Source organism: Calonectris borealis, chromosome 22, assembly GCF_964195595.1.
Source record: "Calonectris borealis chromosome 22, bCalBor7.hap1.2, whole genome shotgun sequence".
NCBI classification, from domain to species: domain Eukaryota; kingdom Metazoa; phylum Chordata; class Aves; order Procellariiformes; family Procellariidae; genus Calonectris; species Calonectris borealis.
Window position 1 is genome coordinate 7,220,838 of NC_134333.1, and position 18,036 is coordinate 7,238,873.

The 18,036-nt window shown below is 43.0% G+C and overlaps 3 protein-coding genes across 13 annotated transcripts in view; 1 reads left to right on the plus strand and 2 right to left on the minus strand.

Moving 5' to 3' along the window:
- The window catches only part of LOC142091857 (E3 ubiquitin-protein ligase RNF113A-like), a 15,354-nt gene extending 14,944 nt beyond the window's left edge, over positions 1–410 (plus strand). For both annotated transcript variants that reach the window (XM_075171279.1, XM_075171280.1), the window contains one exon: positions 179–410. The gene's annotated coding sequence lies outside the window, so the exon portion shown is untranslated. The remainder of the gene's footprint in view (positions 1–178) is intronic.
- The window catches only part of STRADA (STE20 related adaptor alpha), a 13,705-nt gene extending 7,778 nt beyond the window's left edge, over positions 1–5,927 (minus strand). The window contains exons 1-4 of one of the 6 annotated variants that reach the window (XM_075171275.1): positions 5,844–5,927; positions 4,475–4,535; positions 3,100–3,157; positions 2,199–2,227 (exon numbers count right to left, since the gene is read on the minus strand). In XM_075171275.1, the coding sequence (XP_075027376.1) occupies positions 2,199–2,227; positions 3,100–3,157; positions 4,475–4,486 (99 nt within the window). In that variant the 5' untranslated portion in view covers positions 4,487–4,535; positions 5,844–5,927. Of the gene's footprint in view, positions 1–2,198; positions 2,228–3,099; positions 3,158–4,450; positions 4,536–4,713; positions 4,766–5,843 lie in introns of those variants that run through there. The other 5 variants (XM_075171272.1, XM_075171271.1, XM_075171270.1 and 2 more) reach the window with 5 other exon arrangements.
- On the minus strand, positions 5,262–18,017 carry CCDC47 (coiled-coil domain containing 47). Of its 5 annotated transcripts, none has more exons than XR_012676892.1 (15): positions 17,766–17,990; positions 17,267–17,339; positions 15,292–15,557; positions 15,056–15,163; positions 13,495–13,669; positions 13,051–13,172; positions 12,350–12,415; positions 11,337–11,438; positions 10,340–10,450; positions 9,682–9,767; positions 8,312–8,370; positions 7,502–7,611; positions 7,160–7,327; positions 6,720–6,851; positions 5,262–5,953 (listed from the first exon to the last, which is right to left on the minus strand). XR_012676892.1 is itself a non-coding variant. In XM_075171266.1 (15 exons), the coding sequence occupies exons 4-15, from the start codon at positions 15,550–15,552 to the stop codon at positions 6,771–6,773; spliced, it is 1,449 nt and encodes a 482-aa protein (XP_075027367.1). In that variant the 5' UTR covers positions 15,553–15,557; positions 15,729–15,932; positions 17,267–17,339; positions 17,766–18,017; the 3' UTR covers positions 5,262–6,770. The 5 variants fall into 5 exon arrangements, 4 of the variants coding, with proteins under 4 accessions (XP_075027367.1, XP_075027366.1, XP_075027370.1 ...); XM_075171266.1 differs by adding an exon at positions 15,729–15,932 and having other exon boundaries at positions 5,262–6,851; positions 17,766–18,017; XM_075171265.1 differs by having other exon boundaries at positions 5,262–6,851.
- Between the last annotated feature and the right edge of the window lie 19 nt (positions 18,018–18,036).

Genomic DNA, 18,036 nt, shown 5'->3' on the forward strand with positions numbered 1-18,036 from the left:
TTTCAGAATAGCTAACCCCCGAGATCTCAGCAGTCCCAAATTCTTTATTCTAGTCGTAACACTACACAGTGCTGTTCCTTGGCTGAGAATAAGCAGCAACTTTCCATTCAGGATTTCAGACTTGTTAGAGATGCCTGTCAATTCTGAACTCAATTGTATTATTCCTTACTTCTTCCAGCAATTTCACACAGTCCTGTCAACAGCAAGACTGCCAGGAGACACACACAGGCAGATGGAAACCTCTGAAGCAGAAAGGCACCAAGGAAATGAAAGCAGGAGGCTCTGATAAGCAGCGTTATGGAGCAATGACAGCTGGTGAAACACTGAGCAATATGTAAGTGGTTTGCTTTATTAAAGTCCACTCCAGATATAGCATAAGCCAACAAAACAGATGCAAAAAATTAAATAAATTTAATCGTATTAATGGTGTAGGCTGCTTCAACAGTAATGGAAAAATACTGTAAATTCCCTTTTTAAAAGTCTTCCAGTACATCAGAGGTTTTGACTCACCTCTCTTCATGTTAGGAGTGACCGATAACTGAGAGTTAATGCAAAAGGAGCTCTACCAGAAATGTATCAACATCATACAAGAGTTTAAAAAAAAAAAAGTTAAACTGAAATGTCATTTATGAAATACTGCAAAAAAGCTCCTCAGTGGTTTCACACAGGACAACTTTTGGTGTATGGTCAAAAGCAAAAGCAGCTGCAAAATGAAGTCACATATGACTAGCTTTATGGCATGACATTCATTAAGAGCTAGCTTTCCAGCTTGTTGATCTGATTTTAATTTGAGATAGATTTAAGGAAATTAATCTTTGAAAGGCAGCTACTGTTATAAATGCCATAAAAAAATGAGTTATGTGATGCTAGCAAGCATCTGCATTTGCCAAATGACATTCATCTGAATTAGGAAGAGGGAATGTTCGTTTTGTTCTGCTGCCTTCCTCTCCACCTCCTCATTCCCTCACTCACTTCCAGTATGAGCAACAAAAATTTTCCTCCCACCCCTCTCCCCAAATTATTTACCTTTTTCTATAGCCCTGCTAGAAAAAGCAAGCTTTTATTTAGATGTAAAAATCAAAATAAGAGTCAGCAATGCCACTGCGGAGTGACCAAACCCCAAGCGAATACTGTAACAAAACCAAAACAGATGCTAATCTCAATTTGCTTCCCGTCCAGCATATGCGTAATGCTCAGCAATTTAAAAAAAGGTGTGAATTTACTTGACTTTATACAAAACATTCCATACACATCTCATATTTTCAGCTTTGTTTGTGCCAGTAAATTACAGACACTGGCACAAAAATAAATTATAAGCAGCTTGAACTGACACAATTATAATCAAATCACACTCAATTCGTGTTTGTAATTAGCTTAAACTAGAGCAACACCTGCACACAGAAATGTTTCAATATGGTGTGGGTAGCTGGGAAATCATTTAGACAAATATATTCTGTCGCAAGTTGTGTTACTCTATGAGCATTGTTCATTATGCACCAGATTGCACCACTGTGCATTCAGGGCCTGCAGAACAAAAACCATCAAGGTAAAGTTTTCAACTGCCACGTTTTGGCTGTACGTTTCTGAATAGACAGTCCGTGTTTGCTAGTGATTCTAGTTTTTAAGAGGCAAAGCTCTCCAAGCATGCACAGAATTGGCTCTGAAGACAACCAGAAAACAGGAGGTAAAGTCACCTCAAACTGAAAATTACACAATGTTTGGTTTTGATGTTGGAGCCTCCGTTGTGGCCGCTCTACAGGGAAGAGAAAGGAAATCAGAATCAATGTGTCCAGAAGGAAACACTGGTTTTGAATGGCCAACATAAAATTTTTTGGGCCTAGTTTTCAGAACTCCCGTGAACTAACCTCTTCCTTTTATTCTGAGAGTTATAAGAGATTAGCGTCTCTGAAGAATCAGATCTAAATCACCTCAAAAAAGAGACCCTTGGGGGGCTGGGGGAGGAGGGACAACGACACAAATACAAATCCAAGAGATTAAGTTTAAAATTTTGACTTGTCACATATAGTTTGAAAACCACACACCAAAATCTCCACTCCAGGGTGAAACCTGTTTCCACACTCGTAGAGCTAAATATAGAGATGAAATATATAACTGAGATAAAAAGAAAAATCAAACTTCCACAAGGAATAATCTCCATGCAATGAACCACAGCACCACAGCCTGCAAAAATCACTTACTTTTCTCCGAGAGTCACCCGGAGGCTGCTCTGGAGTAAAGAAATTAATTGTTCACCATGGTGTGTTCAACAGATACCCATTAAAAATATAGTTGGAAAACTGAGTAAATAACCCTGCATGATACTTTTTGATACCAAATATATACATTTTTTTTCTTTTTTAGACAAAGACATTTAATTTACACATAAGGTTGCAGCACTAAAATAATCAAATTGTAGTACAAGTATGGGAATTAAAGGGATTCAAGTAGTGCTACTGTTCATATATTCAACATAAATGTAAGGTGACAATTTTTTTTATTATACCTCTAAACACATTGAAAAATGACATCTCTGCTTCGCTTAAATACAGAAGAAGCTATCTAAAGTTTATCTGAAGTAGTGAACATTCTTCCACTCCACCTGGAAGCTCAAGATCTAGACATCTTTCCTATGCTCTGATCACCTTCTATGTCACCGATCAAGAATTCTGCATCCAACTGGGCAATTTTGCTCGTTATGCACAAAGCAGAACAGAAACCAATCAGCTCTCCTGCACACTGGGGAGCTATCATCAGAGATTCAAAATCCATTTGTACCCAGAAAATTATAATTAACCTTCCCAAACCCCAGATTTATCTTTTGCATAGGAAAAAAACTGGTTATGCTAAGAAATACAGAATGCAGGGTCTGAAAATAGTACTGCCATCAACACGAAATCGGTTTCCAAATAACCTGCTAGATCTTGGACACTTCCATGTTAACTTTATATGGTGAGCCAGCTTGAATAACCAGATCTGGTGCTGCAACAACATTTATTCATCTCTTTTACTGTTAAGATACATATTTACAACCGAATTAACAGACCCTGGGACTAAAAGAAAACATTTCTAACAATGGCATCTAATGAGAGGAAAACTTACCTCCAAACAGTTCGAACTCTCTTAAGCCCTCAACAATGAACTTTTCAGACACCCACCGCTGAAAGAAAAAAAAATCCCCCAGATAATTAGTTATTCCATCTAGAGACAAGTTTCTTTTCCCCCTTCCCCACAAAAAACATAAGAGAATCATAACACTTCAAGGATTCTACTGTGGTCTGAAAGTGATTAGCAGCAACATCAGAGTTACACCCTTACTTTGGACAAGGATATTCTCTTCTTGTGCCACTATGATGGCGTGCACCCAGCAACCACACTGGTGCTACTGCTTTTCCTGACCAGCATGCACTTGCAATAAAGTTAACGTAATTTTAGATCATTCAAACAAGAACCTTTATACATGCACATACAGCAAAAATAACAAGCATGCTACAACTCCCTTATATAGGCAAATAAAAGTTGTTTGTTTGGGTGTAATAGGTGTAAAAAAAGCTTCAGCTATTTACAATGAGGTGATGTCTTAGAGAACTTATGTATTTTGGCTATGTATCTATTGACTGAATGCAAAATTAGAACATAAATATTTTAAAGCTGTAGTTCTCTTCCAGAATTCATGCTTAAAATTCACAGCAAGCATTAGGTTGTACAGAGAAATGTTTCTACCACTCCATTCAACTCTGTGATTCAAAGAAAAATATATAGACAAGCACACATAACACACAATAGAATATGCAATTTTAGGCTTGCAGAGCGATGATCATGAAGCTAATATTAAATAAACAAATACTCTCACGTTAGAATTTGTCTACTCGGTAAAATAACTGGAAAAAATAGCTTATGTTGTTTAGTGCAAGGGAAGCCAGTCCTAGAAAGCACCGACGAGCCTTTAGGTGATGATGACTCAAAACTCGTATATAACAATACCATTTTAAGGCGTTAAAAGTGGTTCTCTCGCATGAAACTTCCTCACTTAGAAATGCAGAATTAAACAAAGCTGTTGTGTTTAGCTTTCCAAGATAAGTAAAGTTTAGAAAAAAAAAAACCCACACAAACAAAAACTGCCGGTGGTGCGACACAGATGAGGCAGTAACTTCTTAAAGAAAGGTATGAAATAATCAGCATTACCGTACTTTTTCTTAATTGCAACGCTCATTACAAACCTCGCACCGCACACAAAGGAGATACAGGCGTGCAAGCAATAAACACTTCAGCTTTTTTTTAACTAGCGCCTAGCTTGCACATCGATACCCTGCCGCATCATTAGCGGGTTTTAACGTGACTTTAAGGTGCTTTCCAGGAGGCCGGCCCCGCCGCGGCTCCTCCGCACAAGCGCAAGGCAGGCTCTACCGACACGCCGGTGTCTGAGGGAAGCTGGAAGGCGTTCAACACTCACCCTAATCCGTTCGGGTTTACTTACAAGAAAAGACATGGAATCCGCGTTTGTGTTACCACACGCAGCTCGTGAAAGGACGGGCAACCTGCAGGCACAAGAGCGGGTCACCCCCTCACGCCGAGCCCCGGCACCGAGCCCCGCGCCCGGCAGCGCTCACCCGGGGCCCGGCAGCCCCAGGCCGGGAGGGCCCCACCGGAGCGCGGCCGGCCGGCAAGGCCCGCCCGGGCCCCGCAGGGCAGCGACCTCCCCCCGCGGCCCCTCACCCGCTCCTCAGGCTGCGGCCGCCGCTTACCAGCAGGAGACGCTGCGCGTGTGACGCCAGCACGCCGCCACGTGATGGATGGGGCGCTCGCAGGTCGCGGCGCGTGCGTGACGTCGTCTCCGAGGCTCCCGCGCGCACAAGCGGCGGGAAGCGGCCGGCGCCATGTTGGCTGCCTCAGAAAGCGGCCGAGGCTTCGCCCCCGCGGCCCGCCCAGCCGCTCCTCGGGCACGGCGGAACGCGGCCTCCCCGCCCTCGGTGCTGCTGCAGCGCCTGCACGGCCCCGTCCTTAAACGCAGGGGGCAAATCCTCCCTCTCCACCCACCCCAGCCCGCACAAGGGGAGAGATGCCTTCCTGCCCCCCCAGCAACCACCGCCCTCCCAGGGAGCAGCTCCCGGTTGGAAAGAATCGCTTCCACCAACACGGCAGCAGAGATAACGCCAGCCACTCCGTGTTTAAAACCTACACTGAAACCTACTCAGGACAAAGGAGGCTTCGAGATTCTACTAGATGAAAGGAACAGAGTCCAGCCAAGTAAAGTAGGCAGGTGAAGTGTTTCAATTATTTTTTACTCTTCATTAGATTGTTCGTTTGCATGTTCATATTACAAAATTAGCTGCCATGGCCCACAAATGTATGGGACTTCAGGAAAGCTGTCCACTTACTCAAAAGAGCACACACTAGTATTTCCTTTCAAAGAACTTTGTGAAACAATACCGTATGAATCTTTAAAGCTAAATAGTGCTAAAATTTCACATAATCTACATTAGTTTTGGTTTTAAATAATTCTACCAATCATTATAAAATGAATGTATTTGCATGTATCAGGTTACAGACATTTGCATTCAAATCAGTGTGAAGTATCCCATGCTGGAATAAGAAGTTTAAGCAATTGCTGTTTCAACAGCAGCTCATTCTTACTGCCTCAGAACCAAGTTTGCACAAAGTATTGAACAAGAAAATGCAAGACATTGTTTCCCCACAAAACTTAAAAGTCTGTTACAAGCAACAATAAAATGCCTTCTAGACAGGAAGCATTTATAAAATGCAAAGCGCTCTCAGCGAAGTGCTTGCACAGGGGCATTCACTTCATTCTCCCCGTTTATATTCAAAAACCTGAAGTGATCATTTACCAGATGAAGAGGATACATGTCTTCTGAAACGTTTTTACTTGCTTGGGGAAATTGGCAATTGCAGATACTTCACTGAATCTAGCTTCTGGCTGAAGTGAACCAGGCAGCAGCTGCTGAGATCAGGAGAAAAGTTTTTGAGGCAAACTTTTACAGTTAAAAATATCCAAGGAAAGCTAGCTGAAGCTGCGAACTCACCATGTGCTCACTCCTGAAGAAACACCACACTGACATTACAGACTTCACATTGTATTAAGCTTGCAGCATTCAAAACCCCGAGTAGGAAACTGTTCATGTATTCCATTCCCTTGCATCTAACCCATCTATATTTTACACATATTTCAATCATGGCCACAGGTGACCTAATACTGTTTCAGTCCCTTGTTTGTAAAAAAAGAAAATAAAAATCACTTCTATTATACTGGGCTTAAATCCCTGAAGAATCCATACTGTGTATGGAAGGCGCTAAGTTTTGTGCCTTTACAAGCCTGATGAAAATAAATGCACAGTAAATATTTTATTGCGCAGTTTTCCTCCCCTTAAGTTTTTTCCTCGTCCCTCCCAATAACTAAAACCAAAGTTTAAAACCAAAGCATGAATCTGTTACCAGCACACGTGGACAGATTTACAATCTTCTCTTTTTAAAGAACAAATGACAAAGAGCATTCAAGAATATTGCAGGTTGTTTTTTTTTTTAAAACAGACAAGTAGCAAAAATTTATACCACCTGGAATAAAACTGCCGAGACAAAGCTCTCTACATACACCTGCATGTTGCTGTAATACTTAAATAAGTAACACCAATGCAAGGAACATTTCTCTTAATGGCTACTAGTGTTCAAAGAAGTGTAGGATTATGGAGTTAAGTAGGTCTTTGTACCCTGTGAATTAAAATTCTGCAGGTGGCACTGAGATGCTTCTCACAATGGAGTCACATAGCTTTCACTTTGATTTGCTTCATCTTCATCTGCTTCTTCTCAAGTTTCTTCTGCTCACGCCGCAAAGCAGCTTCCTGTAGGCAATGACAGAGAGATCCGAATAAACATTGGCGATCTCTTCAAAGAGCGAGCTGATCATTTCAGAAGAGCCAAACAAGCAAGACCTCCAGTACTTGGGTTCACATTTCTACCCACGTGAGCTGGCTCCTCACTGGAAGCCTTGGCATGTTTCAGAAAGCAACAGCATATACCCTGAAAGTTGTCTGTCTTCCAGCAAATAAGAAATCAAAGTTGGCCATTGCTGGTGTACCTACAGGCAGCCCTGGAGATATCGTAGGAGAAATTTGCCAGTAGCTTGTAACAATCTGAAAATCCATCTCACCTCCAGCCGACGCTGCTTTTCAGGATCCTCTTCATTCATGATTCGCTCCTTCTCTGCCCGTTTTTTCTCTTCCCGACGGGACTGGGCAGCCTCCTGTCTTTGCACGTGAGTCAGTTTAAGGAAGTTCTCTTCCACGCGAGCCCTGTTCTTGTCAGCTTTTTGTTTACCCTTTTCACGGAGAAAAGCAAATGCAGTTAATACAGATTTCCCCATGAGCAGGATGCAGCATCTCTGATAGTCATATTAGAAACATAAGGCTCTCAATCTTAGGATTAAGGATCCAATGGTAATGGAGGCAATTTCATACAATATTCAGAAGACAGAAGAATGTACGCTACTTACTTCTCTGTTCAGACGGAACTTCTTTGCTTTGTCAATAGAGTAGATAACCATGCTCATCAGAGGCAGCAAAGACTCCATGTCCTTTGGGGAAGTGTTGCCTGAACCAGGCACTGAAATAAAGAGTTTCTTGTTAATTCAGAGAGGTTGGCAGGATTTTTCTACTTGCTATAACGCTCTTTCCTTATTGCTCACACCATTCATGAAAGAAAGATGTTCTTATCCTCCTCTTTAGGATGGACATAACTAACTAAAAGAGGCATTTAGCTTTGGAGATCGCATTTAGATTCCTCACACAGTGACAGGCACCTTTCCCCTACACAATCCTTAGTTTTTTTAGTACGGAATACAAACATAAGGGTTGAATTCAGGCTCTGACATTAGCTTCACTTGGAGCTATGGCCTTGAATTTTGAAGAGAACTATGGGCCTTTTCTAGAATAGACTCCCAACAGGCTGTTTTTATTGCAAACCAGGGTTAACGAGGTAACTGTGCAAGCTCAAACTGCAAGGTGTGTGGCTTAAAAACAAGCCATCTTCCAATGGTGACCTAATACAACCACCAGTAGAGATATGAGTGTGAACTAAGATCAATAATAGCAAGATTGAGTATCCTAGTATCATGACGATATGCCGCTCAGTCCCCAGTGTTATTACCGCCTTCTGTTTACTGGTTAATAATCAATGATCCTGTTACATGCACTGAAGTAATTTGTTATATATTTTCTTCCATAGATGGCAGAACTTGAGCATGTGACTTGCACAAATAAAGCACAACACTTCCCCAGGTACGCACACACACCAGTTCTCTTACCGTTAAATGTAAACAAAAGTGTCTTTTTAGTTTCGGGCAGTTTTGTAAGCTGCCCCTCCCTGGTAGGAAAGAAAAAAAGGGGCTGGAATGAATGAAGAAAAATACAGGCATACAAAATACCTAACATTGTTAGAGAAAACCTCATCAAGAACCAAAACACCCTTGCAAACGACTCAAATAAAATAAACAAGATTAAAAGCCTGGCTGTAACCCAAAGTTAAGTTTCAAACTAATCGGACTCCTGAAGCGTTTTACTCAAAAGCATGCAGTGAAAAGGCATTAATGTAAAAACATACTAACAGCACCATCCAATCTGATTGTCAGAGGTCATCTGAGCTCTGGCATCTGAGCCTGAAGAAGGCCTATATGTTTTTAATGACATTCAGTTTTACATATGCCCTGTTGTTTATAGTACTACAGATCTTACATAAATATCAGTTAGGAAAAAAAGAAACCACAAACATTTTCTAAAGAATTCAAGTCTTCACTGCCCAAAACTCCACACTATTCTAATGTAAGAAAGTCAGACTGACATTTCACAGATCCTCCAAAGCCTAGCAATTTCAGTACAAGGTACACATACTGCTGTCTTATAATTAAATCAAAGTATGTTCCTTTTTTTGGAGGGCAGTTTCACATTCTGATATGGATCATTTATTTATATGCCTGTGAGCATAAGACACCCTTGCAAAAGCCTACATGGTAATTCAGATAAGATAAATCACCCACCACTTGGCAATTCTGCAGCAGCAGCTAAAAGCACCTCAAAACCAGGAGGCTTAGAGGAACAGAAGAGATACTGCATCAGTGTATTTCTGAAGCACAGCTGAGAATCAACCTGAACAAAAGTACCCAAGCGATGGATTCAACAGCAGAGTGTTTAGCTGTATCAGCTAGGGAAGGGCGAGCAGCCTTGGTGGTTTTTTTTTTACACTGCAGACTTCCCTTAAACCGAGTTCTCAATGCATTCAAATAACATCGAGTCAATGCGTTGAGTTCTCCTCCTGCAGTGTTATTTCTCGACCCTTAAACTCTAACATGCCGTACACCTTTAGTGGGACTACTCAGTTGTTTTCCATGCAGCTGTGTATACTGTAGCGGCCAGGTGTTACCTGAAATTTGTAGCTGCCCAAACTCTAGCGTAACCAGCCCACAAAAATAAATATTAAGGCCATACAGCACCTTTATCTTCTAAACTAATGCAGCGTTTGGAAGCATTGGGTGTGTATTTATTCACCTGTTTTACCTTTGCTCCCAATTTCTCTTTGTGTGCATTCCAGCAGGCTTCACACTGCAAACAAGTTTGTCAGCCTCTATTTTGCTTAGTGTTACAATAGCTACTGCGAGGAGAGATCTAGCTTTATACGTACTCTTGCATAAGTTTTGGACCGGAGAACTGGTCCGAGAATTGGACGGACTCAATCTTGTCAGCATAGTGCGTGAGGAAATGTATCATCTAAAAGAGAAACTGGGGTTAGTTTTTCCCAACACCAATCCATCTTCAGCCTACCCACTCCATACGGGTTTACCAAAGTGTCCATATATCACTCAGAAAATTGCTGTGCTCAGCTTCCCACAATGACACTGAAATCAGTGTCAATTTTTTTAGCTTTTGCTAGAAGGGGCCTCAATGCAATGTGAGCAACTCAGATATTAGATATATAACTCTCATTTGGGATTTTCCAATTCATTTGATAACAGATAGCAACTTTGAGGACCTGCAGACACACCATCAACACCCTTCTTCGAACTGGCTGTGGAAGCTCACTTCCAGGCTTTGAAAGGCAGTTTTAAGTCTGCAGTTCATGTTAGGCTAACAGTTGCTATGTAGAAGGAATAAAGACCTGAGAATCACATCTTTCTTCCAGCCCTTAAGCTTCCTTAGAGTCTTCATTTCTCTAGATCTCACTAGGGCCATTTGGCTCTCCTGTTGTGATGTTTACAGGAGATAAAGATTAGAACTTCTTTGCATAGGCTGTAAGTGCCAGGGTTACCGAGGAAGATTTGTACTAATTCATTCAAGATTACCTTAGTGTCCATCATTCCCTCTGTGACCTCCCCCATCTCCGACAAGATAGCCAGTGAATCTGGAAGCCCATATTTTGCACCAGACTTAGGCTTATCACTGCAGAACTCACTCTGTTTCAAGGAAAACAAGACGAAAGAAATAAAAATAAACACAAGCTTGTAAGCGTCTTATGAGACTGAACTGTTCCAGCACAGTGGGACCCCTAGAAGTATGTGATAAGAAACAATAACAATACACTAACTCAGTCACTCAGTCTGCCTGGGGACATTTCAAGCATAAAGTAAAGCATGCAGTATCAATAGCCTTTAAGTTAGTATTTCCTTTCAATAATGAGTACTTTAAGGAAAAAGATAAAACAACCATAATATATCCACGCTGGAATGCTCAAAGTGGATTAAGGCATTTTGCTTATATTGTTTGGTAACAGAACAAAAACAACCGGCGTCATACCAACCACAATTTAGTGCTGGTACTTGAGACAAGTTATGAGAGAAAAGATTTGCAAATCACTGCTTGTTATCACTGGATTCCTTGCAAGCTTCAGGGGGCTTGAACGTATGGAAAGTTTTAATTTCAGATCACATAAAAGCAGATGACTTAGACCCAAACTTTCCACATCACACATCACTAATTAAGTTTACTTTTCAATCCTTGAAAAAGTAATTTGTGCAAATTAAATTAGGTGAAGTGACACTCGTGTGTACCCTGACAATATACTTCAGCTTCCTCCTAAATGAACTATACACCAAAAGGAAGATGTAAGCTACTTTCGATTGCCTCTTTTCCCGCAGTTATGACAGCAGCTGGCTAGCACTCCAGATGTTTGATGCATTAGACTTCCATCCATTAGATGAAAATGTCTTTTCCCCACACACTAATTCCAACAGATCAGTCACAAGTTTTCAGCTGTTCCCAAGAAAACAAGTCATCTACAGATCACAGGTTCTTACATCCCGTTATTTATAATGTTAGTATTCCCAATGTGAACATACATACCAGGTCCTGCATCTCTTTCTGAAGTCGCACCAGTGCTTTTCTCGTTCCAACAGCAAACACATAGGTGTCCATATCTTCATCATTCATTGTTACTTTTATTTGCTGTGGGACAGAACGTTATTAGCCTTGATCAGATTTATACAACGTACTCTGCCTTCAGACCACTGGCCAAAGGAAGACCTATGTCTTCCATGACTTCAATGTTTGTCTGACACTTTGATTCACAAGAACAAAGGCTAAGCGAGGCCATACACAGCTAAGATAAAGGTGGTTGATTTAAACCTTCTCAGTGTGTCTTAAGGTAAGGTACCTTTTTAATTTGATTGAGTACTCAATTCAGTATTCTGGCATAACGCCAGACATGTAATGACAAGTGACTAGAACAGCAGAGTTGTAACACTTACTTGCGGTGCAGATACCCATTGCTTATGAGCAACTGCCCACATCTAAATTACATATTTTGTATAGATACAAGTAAATACAATTATAGATACATGGAAAGAGTATTCACAATGCACACCGCCACTGTTCTTCCAAAATGTAACCTCTCCTGGCATTTATGCGGTTCGAGATTCCCCTTATCCCCAAGAGCAAGGGCCAGACAAAAAGTAACATTAGAGGATATAATACCCAGGCCAGCTATGCATTAAGCAGCTCTGTTCAAGCAGATTGAACAGACAGAAGAACAATCATTAAGTATTTCAGATCGTAAAACCACTTTTTATCAAGATGAGGTCTTGAAGCATGATAGACTGTTCACAAAGCCACTCAAACAATAAAACCCATAGATAAAACAATTTCCAGTCATCAGCAGTTTGCACTTCACAGGCAGAAAAAAAAATACGAATTATTCTTTCAGATTGCTTCAACAGTTACTGAACTGGAAGATATGGAATACTATAGAAAGACACCTAGCAGTTCACTTGCGTGTCGTAAGAACAATCAAAGCAGTAGAGCAGAACTAATGGAATGCAACAATTTATCACAGCTGATCTAAAGGGCTGAGTACATACCACTTGGTCAGAAGCTGGCCTCATCATGCGCGCAAGAACATTCAGTAGGTCTTGTCTCTTGAGAAACTAAAACCACAAGTTTGTAAACAGAGAAGAAGATAGCTAAATATACCTCAAGTGCAGCACTTCATTGGCAGATAGCAGTGGGGCTCAAGGAAAAAGAGGACAGTTGTAAGTAGATATTCTTCTAATAATTTAGCTTTGAAGGGCCCTTTGAAAGTCACCTATACTGCTCAAAAGCAGGCCTGCTCTCTATATTAGATGAGTTTCTCAGGGCCTTGTAACCCTCAAGTTATGAGCTGAACCAGCGTGTGGGGCTGTTCCATCCCAGGTGCAGGACTTTGTGTTTGTTGTACTTCATTGGAATTCCTGTTGGTCCATTCCTCCAACACGCTAAAGTCCCTCTAAATGGCAGCTGGGCTCTTCAGCATCCAGTTACCTCTATTTACGCTATGCTTCTGGTTTCTATACTCCTTCTATAAGCATTCACTCTTACCCACTTTCATGGGCAGAATACAGGCCTGTACGGATCTTTAGTCTGACCAGTCTTCCCTTCATGTGTGCATATTCAGAACCCTTTCTCTGAATGTGCGCGAAAGAGTCGAGCTAAGACTCCTTGTTGCTCACACTGGAATGGAAAAGCCTCTAGAACCTGAAAACTGGTGACAGGTAAACAGTGCTACAAACTCACTCATCCTTACCTTTAGCTGGATGAGCATTCCTTCACAGCACACCCTTCCAGAGCACCACAAGTTATAGATGTGTTCATTTTCTTGATTTAGTTTCCCAGTGCTTGTAGCTTCTTTATTAGTGCCATCATCCCCTGAAGAAAACAATAGTGAAAGAGAACTGCAGTCTAAAAATCACAAATTTAAACACCGAAGTTCATCAGTAGGCTTAAAGCTCAGTTGTTGCTGGATTACTTCAGTATCACCGTGATGTTTCTGAATAATTTATACTACAACACCATAATCTAATTCCAGCTCTGGAAGACTGGCACGCTATTTGTCTACACACAGAGCTGTCATTAGCGCTGTCATGCATCTGCATAGAAAAGGTTACTCTTCTCTTTAGCCTACATGCAGGTCTAAAACCAGCTTTATTCAAATAAACTAAAAATGGATCCTAGTCATTATGGAACTCACCAACAAGAGCAAAGTTACTTTCTAGCAGCTCCCTGTGAGTATTGAACCATGCATGAGCCAGACGGTTGTTTTTGTTCTTCCCAATGATGTAATTCATGATGTAAGCAAGAAGACCTGTTACCATCAGGATCTCCATGTAATAACTCTCCCAGCTGTTTTGAAGGTGAGCAGGGACCTATGGTAAGTGAATGGAGACTGGCTTTTACGTATTGAATGAGTGGATTCCATACACACAAACAATTTGGAAAACGCAGAGTACTGGAGAAGCTTCACCTCAAACACAGCAATAAGTTTCACAAAGGGGACAGGACAGAGCTAAGCCTACATAATGCATTTGGCTCTACTGGGACACAGTAATCGTACAGGAAACAACCGATAATAGCATTCCCAAAATACCTGGCTAATACAAACAAAATACTTCTGTCTTCCAAGTGAGCCTGTGCTAGCATGTATCCCTCAGAGTAGGCAACAGCCCAGCATTTCAACCCACTGATTATTTGAGCCTGATGCCCTGCCCATCACAGCATTATCTGATCATCATGTAACTTCTGTTGAAATCTAAACTAATACCCAGTGTCCAGGAGCATTTTCAGAATGCCACCAAGAGCCACAGACTGCGCATGGAAGCCTGCCTGACCTTGCCATCTTCAGAGAATAATTAGCCGTTCTGCTATCACTGTATCACCCTTCAGACATAAAAGTACCCAAACCTTAATTTTCACTACCAAGGTCAGCCATAATACTTAAGAAGAGATCTCAGGGATAATAAAAATGCAGGCCTCAAGCACCTGATCATTCTGTAAAAGGCTCTCTTGGGAGGCAACAAGAAGGTAATGCAGGGCGGACAGACAGATTGGCTTCAAAAACCATTAGAGAAGTCAATTCCTAATCTGAAACTTTAGTGATAGACAAGCTAAAAATACACTATGTTTATTGTAAGGATATCATCATTGCAACCTCTTCTTTATGTGTTGACAAAGCACTCAAACATTCTGGGATGTATGGGTTTTCTCTGGATTAAATGAAGCTCATCACTGTAGTTCCTCCATTTCTCCCACATAGTCATATGGGTAAAAGAAGCTAAGTCATAAAATGCTTTGGTCAAAACTATGTTTCAAAAGGTCTGTTTAATGAAGAATTTCCTGATCTATATTCCAATTACAATTCTCAGTTTGAGTACAGAATAGAGCATTGATCCAAGGATGGCAATTCTAGCAGTTTAAAATAGAGATCAACAGACCAAAGGCACCTGCCCTGGAAGTTTTACTTTAAGAGTTGCTATTTAAAGTAGCATAAACCAATGCAGAAGAGCATGGAATTGGGAGCTGGCACACCTGGATCATATTCTGCTGCTGCAACCCTGTTGCATTATTTTAGGTATTTCTTGTCTCCACACGCCTTCCCGTTTCTGCACTGTCTCTTGTTAATTCAAATAGTAAATTCTTTAGGACAGATTCTCTCTTATGTGTACATTTTTACACCAGTGACATTATTGGCAAAGCACCTTAAAAAAATAAGTGATGAAACACCAAATAGAAAGCAGATCAACGTTTATACCTACATTAACTATTGTTATGGGGTCTTTATTTTTGCTAGGAGACGCATCTGGTTTCTCTTCATAGCCTTCAAATTCCTCATCATCATACGGTTCGCTCTCGGTATCACCTTCCTAAGGACAAAATCACAAACAGCATGAAAATCCAAAGCCCGGTAAGCAAAATCCAAAAAGATAAGGTGAGAAAGAAGGGTGTAGAGATACTATTAGGAAACACAGAGAGGAAGGAGATGAGGCACTACCTGTGCATCTGCGTCATCGAAGTCTTCCTGATTCTCATCCTGACCTTCAAGCTCTACAGTGGCTTCTTCTTCATCATCTTCTGTAGTGATGATCCTCTGAGGAGACTCTGTGACTGCATCTTCATTAACATCCTCAAATTCAGCAAAGTCATTATCATCGTATTCCATAATGTCATCTCCATCCTCAAATTCATCATACTTTGCCAAAGAAAAACTCCATGGAATGAACAGGACAGCAATAAAAATATACAAATTCTTCATTTTCACTGAAAAAAAAAAATTCAAACATTGCAAAAAATCCGTATCAATTCTGTTACATCACACCTCCAGCAATGCCCATCTTGCATTTAAAAACACTATCAGGGTCAGACCAGAGAGAGAAATAAAGCCCTGCCTGATCTTGCTGTCTTCTGTATAAAGAAAGTGAATACTCTTACAAGAAAAAATAACTTTGAAGGTGAGGTTCTAGACTCTCTTGCTTGTAGCAGGAGCAGCCGAGGCAGCAGCAAGTTCACATCTGGCCAAGCTGTTCAGATGAGCAAGTTCTGGAAGCAGAGATGTTCTGCTATAAAAGTGACTCTCCAATAGCATCTCTCAGTCAGTTAGCGTTGCCAGCTCATTTCGAAGACCACACACTGTGCCTACAGTTGTTATTAATTAGCAATTAGACACAGTCAGATCAATGAATGTGTAACAACAGCAGTAAATCTTAAAATGCACTTAATTCATTTACTTTAAACAGCAATGCTCCGATGGCCCCTGCTAGTTTAAAAGTGCTCATCTTTGATTTCCTAGACTGCATGCTCAGAATCAGGTCCCACAGCATCCCAGCACTCTTTCTGTTTAGAGATAGAGACCTTTTGTCCTAAGCTCTACAAAAAGAAAGCAGGAAGAGGGTGGACATTGCACTGGTCCCCAAAACAACAGAGTAAACTGGGGCTCATGAGGCTAAAGCTCTCTCTGCAGATCTGCCAGAAACCTGCAGAGACAGTTTCTCAGTTCACCTTTTTTTGCCCTCGGCTTCCTATGTCTTTTCTGCTTGATCTCAAAACAGTCCCAGTCTCCCACTCAGACTGTACATCACCGAGAATTATACATTACCAATGTCCAAACTAGGAGCCTCAAAAGGCAGTAGTAACCCTACTGCTGCATTTCACAAATAGCTACGGAGGATTGGCTGCATCAGACTTGGCAGTAAGACTCATTTTACTCCCTCCCGCAACCAGATCTGAGTGGGAACTTGAATGTTAATGAGATTGTTCTCTTAAAACTTGAAATAGAAACAGTTTGTTTCTAAATTAGACCAGCGCTCCTCTGAGTACCACATGCAGGGAACCCACTGCTGCGAATGACAAGGACGGCTAAAATAAACGCCTTTGTCAAAGACTTCTCATTCTAGCAAAAACCTGAACAGAACATGTTCCCAGGAACATTAAACAAGATGGGAACTACAGCAACGCAGAGCCCAGGAATTTAGCACATTGTTTGGGTATGTCACAATTTTATGTGAATTTAAACAGAAAAACAAAACACTATTTACATATGACAGAATTTGCATTCAGAGGTTAAAAACACCAGGACAACAGAGCCACCTGCTCAACCAAACCCCAACAGTTTCACAATAAGCATTTTGAGACTATTGGAGTATATCCACTTTCAAAAGACCCTACAACTCCGTGAAGCCTTATGCAAAATAAACTTCTGCAGCTGATTCCAAAGAGATGGGTGAAACCCAGAACACGCTCCTAACTCAGCCGTCTCTGTCGCAAGGCAGAACGGGCTCTCAGCACAAACGACTCCACGAGGCAGGCTGTGCTTTGGCAGGCCCTCCGCGATCCACATGCCACCGGCTTTCCCTCGCAAGAGGAGCCGACCCATCCACCGATCCCCACCCAGGCGAGAGGGAAGGGAGAGGCGCCGGCCCCAACGGGTCTAGCCCCCACCGTGACCCACCACCTAAAGCAGGGACACCCACCGCTGGGCGCTGCTGGGCGTCCCGCCGTGCCGTGGATCCCCTCGCTCCAGGCACACGCCTCCGCTCCCAGCTCCTTCCAGGGACACAAGTCAAGGTTAGCCAGGCTAAAATTGGCTCCCTGCTCCCCCACCGCCCCGGGGCGCGGGGCCCCCTCTCCTGCCCCACACCCCCGCGCCCCCTTCCCCCTGTCCCGCTCCCTCGCCCCCCAGCGCAGCCCCACTCCCGGCACCCCAGGGTGCTCGGGTCCCCCGGCCCCGCTGCCAGCGCCTCCCGCCCCCCCGGGGCACAGCACAGGCCCCGCACGCCCGGTGCCCTCGGGGTCAGGCCGCCCCTCTCGGGGGCACCACGGGGCCGAGGGCGGCCGGTAACGGAGAGCGGGAAAGCGGAGGGGGTGAGGCTGGCCCGGCCGCCCCGGGGAGGCGGGAGTGGGGTGCCCCACCCCGGCAGGGCGCGGGGCTGCTGCTGCGGGGCGGCGGGACCCGGCCCGGGGCCGCGTTACCTGAGTCACGCGGCGGCGCCGCCGCTTAGGCCCGGCCCTCGCCCTCCGCTCAGCACCCGCCGCCGCGGCCGCAAGCGGCGCAGCCTGCGTGCTTTGCGTAGCGGGGGGCATGCGCACTGCCGGCTGCCCGCGGCGGCCGCCCGGGCTGCATGTGCGCAGGGGTGTGTGTATGCGTACACCCGTGGGCGGTGGGCAGGAGAACCCCCAGCCTCGCGGCTGCGGAAGCAGCCGGGCCCCGGCACCCCCTGCGCGGCCCCGGGGCTGTCGACGA